The sequence below is a fragment of the Cheilinus undulatus genome, linkage group 16 (assembly GCF_018320785.1).
Source record: "Cheilinus undulatus linkage group 16, ASM1832078v1, whole genome shotgun sequence".
Classification (NCBI taxonomy): Eukaryota; Metazoa; Chordata; class Actinopteri; order Labriformes; family Labridae; genus Cheilinus; species Cheilinus undulatus.
In genome coordinates this window covers 34,137,858-34,150,872 of record NC_054880.1, presented here as the reverse complement: position 1 = coordinate 34,150,872, position 13,015 = coordinate 34,137,858, and the positions used below count along the sequence as shown (strand labels likewise).

Here is a 13,015-nt window from a genome sequence, read left to right as displayed (position 1 = left end):
ATGAACGGTTGAACCTTACTCCATTTTATTTTATCGATTAATTTGACTGGTGCTGGCTGCCCTGAGCCCTTTACAGAGTAATAGACATGATAAAGACATCTGCCAAACATAGAGTTGTGGAAGTGATTGCATTTTACATCAAGTATTAATCTCCATATTGTTGGTGAGGGTATGATGCATGGAGGGAAGGTTTCTTTTGCTGTTATTATAGGGCGTACACAGTTCTACTTCCAAATACTGAGACTAAAGTTTGAGCCAACTGCACTTGTTCAAATTTTCTCATTAAAATTTTTGAATGTATTCTTATCACTGATTTGAAAAACTACTGTTACAAATGTCCCTTTTTGTTTTTTCATGTTAAAATGTAGTTTTACATTTTTACATGCAACAAAGGATGTTTTGATATTTGAAATTACATCATTTATATCTTTATTGGTTTTTTTTCATCCTTTATCTGTGAGAATAAGGACTAGTTTTCCATTAAGTAATCATATTACAGATATAAAGCTACACTATATGGACAAAAGTATTTGGCTACACCTGTAAATTATTCATTTCAGGTGTTTCAGTCAGACCCACAGGTGTATAAAATCCCCACCTAGCCATGTAGTCTCCATTTATAAACATTTGTGATCCTAAATGGGTCTTTCTGAAGAGCTCAGTGACTTCAAGCGTGGTACTGTGACGTATGCCACCTTTGCAATAAGACGACTGGTAAAATTTCATCCCTGCCGGATGTTCCACAGTCAGCTGGCAGTGACATTAGAAAGTGGAAGAGTTTAGGAACAACAGCCATGAAGCAGATACCACGTAAAATCCCAGAGTGGATTCAACGGCTGCTAAGGAGCATTACAGTCCCTGTTGGTGTAATAGTCAGGTGGCTGAATACTTTTGTCTATATAGTGTTTCTGACATGGCAGGTTTATATAGAAAAAAAATGTATAACTCTTAGATGTACATTTTAAGTAGGAGGAAATTATTTCCTTTTTCTTAGCTTGAAAACATGCAGCCTTAAATTGTTTGTCTTCTGTAGATGCCCTCTGTTGCCTACAGCAGTATGCTGAACCTAGGCACTCGGCAAACAGAGGTCACTCACTGGCAGGCGCAGTTATCTGAGACCATCATTCAAGTGGACCTGGAAATCTTTGCCTTAGAGATGGTACAGTATATTTGATTGCTTTGAAGCAACTGTTTGTGCACCATGAAAAAACAGCAGAAAAAGCAGCTAACATCTGTTTTTACTGTATAACATCTCCACTCAGTGTACTTGTCTGCTTCTGTGCTCAGGTGAGAGACTCTGCTCAGGGTGTCCTCAGGGAGAAGCAGCACTACAGTCAGCTCCTGAGCGGGTGTGTGCCGCTCGCTGACATTATTAGTACGGCAGACCTGACACACAGCTGCATCCTCACCAGGCTGAAGAAAGAAGGGCAGCTGACCAGTGAGATCAGGGACACAGTGCAGAGGCAGCTCTGTATCCTGCAAGACAAAATAAGGTCTCCTTATCAGATTGAAACCTCTGAATGATCAGTGAAAGCTTTTCTGATATTATTCAAGCTTATTTTTTCTGAGTGTGAAGCAGTTTGAGGATGTTTTTTGTTCAAATTCAACTGGATACTTATTCATTTTACTTCTTAATTCCCAGCTGTCTAAATGGCATCCGCTCACAGCTTCTGGACGATTATTGAGACAAAGGTGAAGCCTTGAAACTCACCACCAAATGCATTCTCTATGACCTAAACACCCCGTGCTCACAGCTCCATATGAACCAATGCAACCTGCGCCATGTGAGCCATAACCAGTGGCTCTCTCACTGCAAAGACCAGAAGCTGGCAGCTGAGAACCCCATCAAAGAGTCCTGCTCTTTCAGGTGAAACCTGCGATTTACACTGGCCAATGTAAGACAGCAAAACCCATTTACCTGTTTCCATTTGGTTTCATCTCATATATAGTTTGGGGGTCATGGCTGATTGATGCTTTCTATGTTAACACCATAAACGTCTAGTTTTGTCAGTCAAATCTATTTGAAAGAAAGCCTGAATTCCAATCCCTTTGTATGCATGACTTTCTCATAAATGACTCTCCCAGATGAAAAACCATCAGGATCACTTACGCCGCAGCACAGAAGAAACTCTGAGAAAGAAGATCAATGAGCTGATCAAAATCCACGACACTATGACCTGGGAGAGGCAGCAGGTTAGTCCAAATTCAACCATAAAAAAAAAAACAACTAGATACAACTTTTTTGAGAGGTTAATATATAATCCTGTTGCTTTTAATAACTAGATTAGCGATGAGATTTCTGATCTGATGAAGGACATACAGAGAATGACGGTCCAGATCCCACACTGTGATCAGAAGCTGCATCAGGCCATGCACCACCTGGATATCCTCAACCAGAGACCAAGACTGGAGCTCTGCCTGGACCAGGTGAGAGTCTGAACGTGAATTTTCAAACACATCAAGCTAAAGCCAGAAATGATTGAATGTTATTTCATGTGAGCGGTGTTATTCAAGAGGCATGTTGTATTTAATATCCTCAGCATTGAGTCTCATATTGATTTCATTTTGAAAAACTAGAGCAAAGAAGTTGATTATAAACCCATATGGCCCATAATCCTTTGCTCCACCAGCTCAACTGGTTCCACATCTTCAATGAGACTGACCAAGCAAGCCGAACTTTCTCTTGCACTCCACCTACCTTGTTTGTATTGATGGTTATCACAGACCAGCCTTCTATTTTGATTAACATTAATTTGTGTGTTGAATTTATTATGCAGCGAGTTAAAGGCACAAAATAAAGATGTTTTTTTCCTCTGGAGATATCTAAGGAGTCTCTTGGATTAACTGTTTTAAGAAAAGACTTCAGAAAGCATGTAGAATAAATAGACATTTTGCAATCAAAATAATTTTATGCTGTTCACCATTCAAGTTTATTGTGAAAATTTACAGACTTCCTGCTTTTTGCAAAGAACAATTCAAACAAAAGCAAGCTCAACACAACTAATTCTTCAAGTGGTTACCCCAAATTCAGCAACTTATGGCTTCTCCAATCTTTAAAATTATTCAAGCCCCTTCATGGCAAGCATATTTAGTACTTAGAAGAGCTCTTTTTTGCTTCTATGACCTGCTGAAAATGGAGGAATGTTAGCCCATTCCTCATGTGCCATGGCCTCTAGTTCAGAAATATTCCTGGGTCTGCGTGCTGCAAATGACTTCTTCAAATTCCACTATGGATTTTTCTATGGTGTTCAAGTCAGGTGGCAGTGATTGCCATTGTAGAATCTTACAGGACTTCTTCTGCAACCAAGCCTTGATGGAATGTAAGGTATGCTTGGGATCACTGTCCTGTTGATGTCCAATGATGTCAAAGCTTCAGTTTCCTCACAGAGGGCATGAAATTTCCTCCTAGGATTTCCTGGTACTTCAGTGAATCTATATTGCCTTCCACACACTGCAGGTTTCAGTGTCAGAGGATGCAAAGCAACCCCAGAGCATCACCAATCCACCACCATGCTTAACTGTGGGCACAGCGTTCTTTGCAGCGTATACTTCATTCTTGTTCCTCCAGACATACCGCCGATCCATCATGCCAAAAATATTCCAGTTTTGTTTCATTGCACCACAGAACAAAACCCCAAAACTGTGGCTGTACTGTACTCATATAAGTTGCATTTTCAATTGAATTTGGGGAAACTACTTAAAGCATTGTTTTTCTGAGCTATTTCACTAGCTTTTGTTTGATTTGTTCTTTGCAAACAGCTTAAAGTCTGATTTGCAATGGGGGTTGAACAATTACGATTATAGCTGTAAAAACCCTTTATTCATCTCCTCCTCATTCAGCCTCACTTCAGCCTCACTCTGGAGAAACAAGACCTCTCAAAGATGGTCGCTGGACAACATCCAGTAGTGAAGCAATCTCTGTAAGTCACTACAGCCTCCTTTAAGAATCACATCTACTGCCTGTCTTTTATATGATCCTTACCTCTGAACCATCTTATTTCATCTTTAGAAAGAACCTCCTGCTCACAAGAAGGCACCTAAAGCATCTGGACAACAAATTGACGAAAAACGCCCAACTCCTAGAGGTGGAGCAAAAACTTAAGAGCCTGCACAAGAATTTCTATCCAAGGTTTGACAACGCCTTGGTCTTGAGCACCAGGACTGGGCTGCACAGGCCACAGCTTCTACAGAGTCCTGTAGGATGCACCAACGCTCCTACAGCCACAGGAGCTTTTCTATGAGGTGCTGCAAATTCCTTAAAGAGAAAGATAAATTAAATAGGCTTGGATAGAATGCATATGTTTTCTTTTATTCAGGCTTCTCTTTCCTCAGATACTGATAATGTCTTTGTTAGAATATACATTCAAACTGGTCATTTAGTATTTTAGACTGGGTAACAAAACACAAACATTCAAGAACGTTTGGTGTTTATTTTTTCCTTCCATCTTTTATATCTCAAAAAGATAAAGAAGTTTATATTCTATGATAAACTCTATATTATTCATTCTGTGGTTATTATTTTTGGCTGATTCATGCCTGACTTGATCCCAAAAGCTCTTAAAGGAAGAAAAAATAGTTTGTTCATTATGATGCAGTTCAAACTTGTATAATAGTTTGCTCAGGATAAGACAGAATAATACAAACTAAGGGCCTCAGTAAGAGAGGTGATCAAGAACCTGACGGTCACTCTGATAGAGCTCCAGAGATCCTGTGTGGATATGGGACAAAGCTCTAGAAGAACAACCATCACAGCAACCCTCCACTAATCTGGGCTTTATGGCAGAGGGGATAGACCGAAGACTCCTCAGTGCAAAACAAATGAAAGACCGCTTGGAGTTTGCAAAAAAGGCCCTGAAGGACTCTCAGGTTGTGAGAAACACAATTCTCTGGTCTGATGAAACCAAGATTGGTGGCCTCAATTTGTCATGTCTAGAGGAAACCAGGCACCGCTCATCAACCTTCCTAATACCATCCCAACAGTGAAGCATGGTGGTGGCAGCATCATGCTGTGGGGGCTTTTTTTCAGCAGCAGGGACTGGGAGACTGGTCAGGGTTGAGGGAAAGCTGAATGGATCAAAGTACAGATATATTCTCAATGAAAACTTGTTCCACAGCACTCAGGACCTCAGACTTAAATTTGAAAAATTTAAATTTAGGATTTTGACTTTTTATCTCATATTGTGAACTTTTAGATTCCAATTGTAAATTTCAGGTCATAATTTGAATTTTCAAGATCATGATTTCAAATTTAATCTCATATTTTTCCCTTTAAACTCGTAACTTTGACTTTAAATACCATATTTTGACTTTTTAAACTCAAATTTAGAATTTAGTCTCACATTTTGATCTTTAGATTCACAGTATTAAATTTGAAGTCATCTCAACCTTCAAACTCAAAATTTTGTTTTTTATCAAATATTTTGACCTTTTCAACTCCTAACTTTGAATTCTAGTCTGAAATTTCAACCTTTAAACTCATTATTTTTACTTTCTAACTCATAAATTTGCCTTTTGAAAACATTATTTTGACTTTGGATTTTTGTGTTTTGACCTTTTGAACTAATATTGACTGTTTTTTAAATCTCAAAATCATTTATCATCAGTTTCTTTCCCCCTTAATTAATAACCTTTGAAAATAAGGTTCAGGGTTTATGGTTAAATGTTTACCCTGTTAGGCCCTCAGGTTAGACCTAAATTCAGATTTCGGCCCCTGCTGTGATTGAGTTTGACACCCCTGTTTTATATGGTATAGCACTTACGTAAGTATGACCCTGATGTGATACGGTTGCGCACATGCGCAGTATGCTGTATGCTACTTTGGTGAAAATGGGCGATTAAAGTCAATGAACATTAATCTTCGCCAATGCACCCCAATCATTGTTTCATTTTCGAGCTTTATAGTGTAAGATGCTTCAATAGGAATGATGGGAAATTAAAACCTTTAACACAGCTTGGATTAATACGCAGTGAATCTGCACTGGTGGCTTAGGGGGCACACTCACACCAGGTAATCCATACCGTCCCTGGTCGCGTTTGAGCCTGCCTAGTGAGTGCTCCTTGGACTGGCCTCATTAGTTCAGCCATACTTAAGCTGTTTTTTGGTAACTTTATAAAATCTCTGAGACTTTCAGTATCAGTAACAACCCTGCAAAAGTGTATCAGAGCAGTAACACAGGCGTGTCACACCTTTCTGTGTCCTCTTGGCTCTTGACACCCTCCCCAGCTTGTCCTTGGGTGTCAGCTCTTTAACCAGGTCAGATTTATTGTAGCAACGGCCCCTTAGCAACGTCCCGGGATCACGGAGGCTGAGTGAAGGAATGAGAGGGTTTCTGAGTGAACCAGAACAGCGAAAAACACGTAGAAAAGTAATTAAACCTGAGACATTCATGTCCTCGTCTGTCACCGTTGACCTGAGGTGAATATGGGATGCGGCAGCTCCTCAAACACGGTGGTTCACCCGCTGACACCGGAAGAGGTGAAGAGAGACGAGGTAGGCTATGTCACTCAACCCTCCACTTTTAGCTAAAACTGTGTAGCAGTCTAAACCCGCTATATCAGCTATAAATGAACATAAGTGCGACGAAAAGTCGTTGTAGGTGTAACGCCGAATTCCGTGTATCGGTTATTTTGGTGACACCAAGAGGACCCAAAAGAAGCGTGGTCCGTACTGCCGATATTTTTTTTATTGATTTGATTCAATTTCTTCATTATTTTGGGCATTCCTCGCCATGTATTAATGCTTTTACCAGATATAATAAGTATAGTGACATATGAATATTTTTATACAGTCTATATCAAGTAAAGGCGGCAAATCTCTGTAACATTTACCCACAGTAACTCAGTAACTTTCCTGTTTTGTTTTTTTTTGTTTTTTTATTTGTAATTTTACTTTTACTTAATTATATTTTGGGAAAAGTATTATGTTTCTTACATGTTAAAATACATCAAATACACAATACATTTTTCAGTGTTAAAGTACTGCTTAAGGAGTTAAAGTTAACTCATTTATCTCTCAGTACTTGGTCTGAGCTCCTTTTTCATGATTCTCTAAATCTGTGTGACGTGGCATGGAGCCAATCAGTCTGTGGTCCTACTCGGGTGTTATGAAGCCCAGGTTGCTCTGATAGCAGCCTTAAGCTCATCTGGATTGTTGAGTCTGGTGTCATCATCCTCTTGACATTTCCCTAGAGATTCTCTATGGGGTTCAGGTCAGACCAGGTGGCTGGCCAATCAAACACAGTAATATCATGGTCAGTAAGTTCTGGTAGTCCACACTTGTAGTCCATTTCCTGGACAAGTCTGTGTGGTAGCCCTTGATCCACTGACTCCAGTCACAGTCCACTCCTTGTGAGGCTCCTCTAAGTTCCTGAGTCTGCTTTGTTAGACAGTCCTCTCAAGGCTGAGCTCATCCCTGTTGCTTATGCTCCTTTTTGTACCACACTTTTCCCTTCAGTCTACATTTCCAGTAAAGTCTCTGAGAACAGCCTGTCTTTTCACCACTAACCTTCTCCTTGTGAAGGATGACAATGATTGTACTGACTCCATCTAGCAGTCTAACCGATGATTACAGTTGTGTGTACAGAACCAGAGTAAGAGAATGAAGGCTCAGGAAGCCTTTGAGCTGGAAACCTCCACAGACATTGGGGCGGTTTGAAGCTGAGTGAGAAGTGGTTGGGATGAGTGACTTCCAAGTCTGAGGCCATGGTTCTCTGCTGGAAAACGGTGGATTGCTTCCTCCAGGTGGGAGTGAGTTTCTGCCTCAGGTGAAGGAGTTCAGGTATCTCGGGTTCTTGTTCACGACTGAGGGTAAAAGGGAGCGTGAGACTGACAGGAGAATTGATGCAGCATCAGCAGTACTGCAGATGTGCCGGACCATTGTGGTCAAGAGGGAGCTGAAAAGGCGAAGCTTTTGATTTACCAGTCGATCTACCTCCCAGCGCTCACCTATGGTAAAGAATCTGCAGCTGTCATTAAGGAGACCAGATGAGAGCGCTGTTTTAATCTACATTTATAAAATGGTTCAATACAAAGACAAACATGACCATTTTGATCAAACATTCATGGATTTCTTTGTTTAATAATGCTGTGTTTAATAATTGTGTTTAAAAAAATCTGAAATGATGTAATCTGTGTGTGTGACCTGTTGTGCTGTTCCTCAGTGACTGTATTCATGTCAACATGACAACCACATGTCTGAGATACAATAAGGCCTCAGGATATTGAAGTGTTTGCTTTCATGTTGTGTGTCTGTGCTGCCAGGATGAGACAGGAAGTAAACTGGATGGCCGTGGAGACTCCGCCGTGTCAAAGGGCACCGCCGACAGCGGGGTGGTGATGGACAACAGAGAGACATCTGACTTACCCGGAACAGTGCCAAGAAAGCTCCCTCCTGTAACGCGTGTCATAGAAAGTGAAACAGATGGAATCAAGCAAGATGGTGTGTATGTGCAGCAGGCAAACTGAACTCTGTAGAGAATATTCACATGTTCTATGTTGAATTTTATGATTTTTATGGTGTTTCACGTTTCCAGGCTTGCTGCAGGAGGAAAGCGCTGTGCAGGAGCGTCAAAACTCCAGTGAGATCCTGGAGGAGCTGCTGCTTCAGGGTATCATACCAGCAGGACAGAGCAGAGAGAGGAGCAGCGGGGCAGGGGAGGCATTCAGCATCATGGTGGGTAACTGGTGTACACTGGAAACAGCAGAGGGAAACACCACCAGACATTTCTCTAGATGTAAAATTTCCTGTGGTTTTTAGTCTCTTAAAATAGTCATTTTATAAAAAGTTTTACAACTATCTGGAAATCTATTCTCTAAGTTCTAACTTTTGTGAATACTTGTTTGAAAACATGCCACTACGGTTGGTTTTCCTCTTCACTAGGTGTTTGTAAGATGCACATATTGAAAGCGTAAGGCTGCTGTTTTTTGCAGTGTGTAGTTTGAATTAGCTTTCCACTGAAGGCATTAAAAACAATGCTTTAAAAGTGGTACACTATATGGACTCCAGTCACTTTAAAGGGGGAGAATATTTATGCAGTCACTTATTTTACGTTGCATATTTTTATTTAATTGACCTTACTCTATAGGAATCTGTTTTCACTTTGACATCAAAGAGGATTTTTTTATTTTCCAAAAAGCCAGATTATATTGGCCATGATTGATTTATAAAATCAATAAAAGTGTGAAACTTCCAAGGGGGTGAATACTTTTTATAGGCACTGTAATTTCACAGGACTTTATGTTGAGTGTAGTCTGATGAATGTTTGCTCTCTGTTGCTCCCTGCTGGGCGCTTTTGCGTGTCATGGATCAGCTCAGTGACAGTGAAGGAGTTATGCGAAGACCTCCTGCCAGGCTGGAGTCTCTGAGGGCCAAGAAGGCACAGAATCTCCCCAGCAGAGAGGAAATAGACGAGAAGATGAGGCTTGCTGATGAGAGGCGCAGGGTAAGGAGAGTTTTCTTCTGTTTTTCTGTGAGTTAGATCCTCCTATGATTATCTCTACTGTAAACTCCTCCCTTTGTTTCTTTGTCTCTAAGTTAAAAGAAGAGAAGCTCAAGACACGTTTGAGGTACAAGTCTGCACGTGTTCGTGGCCCTGCACCCGTCTCCAGCATGGGCATGGATGCAGAGCTCACACCTGTAGAGACGCTCCAATCGCCCCTCATCCCGGACACCCCGAACCCACCACCTCAAAGCCAGATCCCCCGAGAGGCAGCTGAGGGTGGGGAGTTGGTGAGAGAGGCCGCAGGTGATGGTAGGGAGAGTCAGGAGGATACCAGCAGAGCAGAGAGGAGAGACGGCAGAGTGGAAGGAGGAGGGAGGGGAGAAAGTACAGGGGCAAAAAGGCAAGGTGAGAGTGGAGATGGAGAAGAGGAGGTGGAGTTTACTCAGGTGGAGGAGCTCAAAGAGGGGGAGCTCCTCACAGCCTCAGGGGAGCTGGAGTGTGATACCAGCTTTCAGCAGGTGGAGGAGATGTTTTAATGTACACAAAGAAGAGCCACAGAGCAGCACAGGAGAGAAAAAGTAAGAGCCAAATTTATGCCTTTTGCACTGAAGAGATGCCTTTTACACTTAAAAAAAACATGTAAAGAAACCTTTACATCAGCTTTATTTTCTTTCATGTCCAGGTGTATTTAAGTTTGTAGCTCAATGGAGCATGAGTGTTTTCTTTCCTTATTTAATTCAATGAATGCTTTAATTTAAATCATTTAGACTTGTCATTACAAAAAATCAATTAAATCATATTTTTGTTTCACTTTTTACTCTGCTCACAGTCTCATTGTTCTGGCTTTGAGTACCCTTTGTACTCTTTTACATTAGATGGCGCTGTTTCAGTGGAATAAAGTTGTTGGGCTGCCTCTTGAAGTCAGAAGGAGACATCACAGGAAGAAAAGAGCCTTGAGTGTACTGTGCAAGGGAAGGTGAACTTGTTTTTGTTTAACAGTATTCCCACTTTCTCTAGTGTGTCAGGATTTCTCTGAGTGGGGTGGTCAAAAACTTACTGAAACAAGCTCATTCAATGAAGGAAATTCAAACTTTAATGCGTCTGTGAGAAGTGATTAATATGGAGCTGTTATAGTTGCAAAACTATTTTCAAATGCATACAAAGATCTGCACACAAATTTGCAAATGCATAGATAGATTTGCAAATGTGTGCACAGATCTGCAAATACACAAATCTGCAAATGTTAGCTCAGATCTGCAAATGTGTAAACAAATCGGGTTATGTACAGGTCTGCAAGTGTATGCACAAATCTGCAAATGTATGCAAAGCTTTGCAAATATGTTAAAAGATTTACATATTTGTACAAACATCCACAAATGCATGCACAGATCAGCAAATGTCCACACCAATTTCATATTCATAGACTTAGTTTTTTCTGGTTCAGAAAATTTACTCTTTTTACTTGAAGTTGTCAAAATACCCACAAGACATCAATTACAAGTGGAGTCTGCCTGTCATACACACGTGACTGTTGCAACACTTCTGTAATGTGTTTTAGAAAGTGAGATTGTGTTAGAGTGCTGGGGAAAAAAGAGCAAACTAGTTTTGGAGGAGGAGGGCGGAAAAAATGTATTTTGCATTATATGTCATGTTGATTTTATAAAATTAATAGAAGTGTCTCCTTAACCCTTAATGGCGTAGTGTCACTTGTTGGTCACTGTGTTGACCTTGATTTTCTCACTAGAAACAAAATAAAAACAGTACGGTGCAGAACTTTTAGGCATGTTTGGGCTATAAATTGGGGCTGAAATAAAGCCTGTAATGTGAGTAAGCCTGCCTGAGGGTAGCATCCAGCAGAGAGAAAGATTGACACATCCCAGGCAGTGCTCTTGATGTCCTAGTATTACCAGGGGCATGGGAAAATAATCTGTGGAGAAAATAAACTCTGTGGTTAGTAAGCATGGCCTAACAGGTAGTAGGCTTGCCACAAGCCCCTGGTTGTGCTGTGGATGTTCCAAGGGCCTGAAAACTACCAGTGGTCTCAGGATGTATCACCAGGGGTGAAAAGGCCTGGACAAAAAAAATGTGGTTAAGCTTGACCTTGGCTGCAGAGCGACACACATGTGTGTCAGCATGTTGACATCCATTCTGGCTGCCCCCTCTCCAGCCACCAAAGGTCGCTGTGATGAATCCTTAGTGCCCTACATGCCCAAAGCTTATGCCCGTGACTGTATAATAGAGAAAGAAGTCCAAAAAATACCGGGGATGTAATATTCTAGGGTTTAAAACTTGAATTTCCAAGTATTTCAGTGAGTACCTATGAAGGGTTAATGACCATTTTATAAAAAAAACAGAGGAGGTCTCTTCATTTTTGAGTAGGCCTATATAAAAAAAATCCACCTGTGGGCTGCCATTTTTGTGCAATGCATTCTGGGTAATGATATTTGTTTGCATTATTCTTTTGACATCTTTTGCAATTCACTCACCTAAATCTACATTAAAGTTCCTTCTTCCTCAGCATTATTTTTGCTAAAACTACACTCAGGTTTAAAGTTATAAAGGTTTTAAGAATTGAATGCCATAGGAAGAAGAACAGTGCAGCCTTATGACATCACTTCCCTTCCTGACATTAAGAAGACACTAGAGCTAATCTAATAAAGTCAACATGTCTTCACATGCAGGTTTCCTTTTAAGAATGTTTTCTAGAAAAGTGGAGGGATGTTGGTGTGACCTCGGTGTGGGTATTCAGCTGTTCTGGTGACCTTTAGGCTCTCTCTGTGCGACAGCTGCTACAATCAGACAAACAGGAGTTACTGTTTCAGCTGTCAGACACTGCAGCCTTCATCTTTACCAGAGTTTAAAAAACAAAATCTTTCTGGCAAGCATTCTTATAAAGGATGTTTACGGATATTTCCTGACACTTTTTCTTTACGTTCTTGTACCAGTGTTAATTTAGGCAGCTATCTTTAACTGACTCTTTACATGCCTTTTAGTTGTAGTCGACAAAATCTAAAGAAACCTTTGAAACATTTTAGTCAGAAGTCTCAGTCATGGTATGCCATAGTTTTTGTCATCAGAAATCTATTTTAAGCTAGTCTTGGTCTTGTCCTCCTCATGGACAAAAGATAGTTGGCTAACATTTGAAGTTACAGTTTTAGTTGATAAAATGAACACTGGGCTCGTACGTTTGGAGTTTATCTAGAGTTGAATAGAAACAAGGCAGAATTCAAGTTGTGGCAACAGCCTTTCTTGTAACGGCATAAGAGGATTTAGAGCAGTCAGCATGTTGCACATGAAGAGAAAATAACAATTGAATGCAACCTGACCTCATCACTATTGTTGAGCTGGGAAACTGGATCCTGCCCCCCCTTTTACACAGCTCTGCTCTGGCTTTAAAGCGTGTGGCTGCATGAATAAAACAGTGAATGAGCAGAGACACCACAGAGGGACGCTCTATCGGGTGGCATTTCTTTGTTGCCAAGAGTGCTGTGGTCACAGCCCACACTGAGATGAATTTTATACTTTTCTGATCAATAATACAGAGATTATATGAGGTTTTATCAGCAGAAGAAAGG

At 40.7% G+C, this 13,015-nt stretch overlaps 1 protein-coding gene across 1 annotated transcript; it reads left to right on the top strand.

Annotated features, from left to right (window-relative positions):
• The first annotated feature begins 6,033 nt into the window (after nucleotides 1-6,033).
• Nucleotides 6,034-10,181, top strand: stmnd1 (stathmin domain containing 1). The gene is made up of 5 exons (XM_041809644.1): nucleotides 6,034-6,490; nucleotides 8,260-8,437; nucleotides 8,532-8,671; nucleotides 9,309-9,440; nucleotides 9,533-10,181. Exons 1-5 carry the CDS (start codon nucleotides 6,422-6,424, stop codon nucleotides 9,974-9,976), a joined length of 963 nt encoding a protein of 320 aa, XP_041665578.1. The 5' UTR covers nucleotides 6,034-6,421; the 3' UTR covers nucleotides 9,977-10,181.
• Nucleotides 10,182-13,015: the final 2,834 nt, after the last annotated feature.

Bases quoted from the DNA above. Each gene is read 5' to 3' on its own strand.
- stmnd1 (XM_041809644.1), top strand. From the start codon at position 6,422: ATGGGATGCGGCAGCTCCTCAAACACGGTGGTTCACCCGCTGACACCG. The intron at 8,672-9,308 runs GTGGGTAACTGG...GTCATGGATCAG, and splicing joins GGGAGGCATTCAGCATCATG to CTCAGTGACAGTGAAGGAGT. The intron at 9,441-9,532 runs GTAAGGAGAGTT...TTTGTCTCTAAG, and splicing joins TTGCTGATGAGAGGCGCAGG to TTAAAAGAAGAGAAGCTCAA.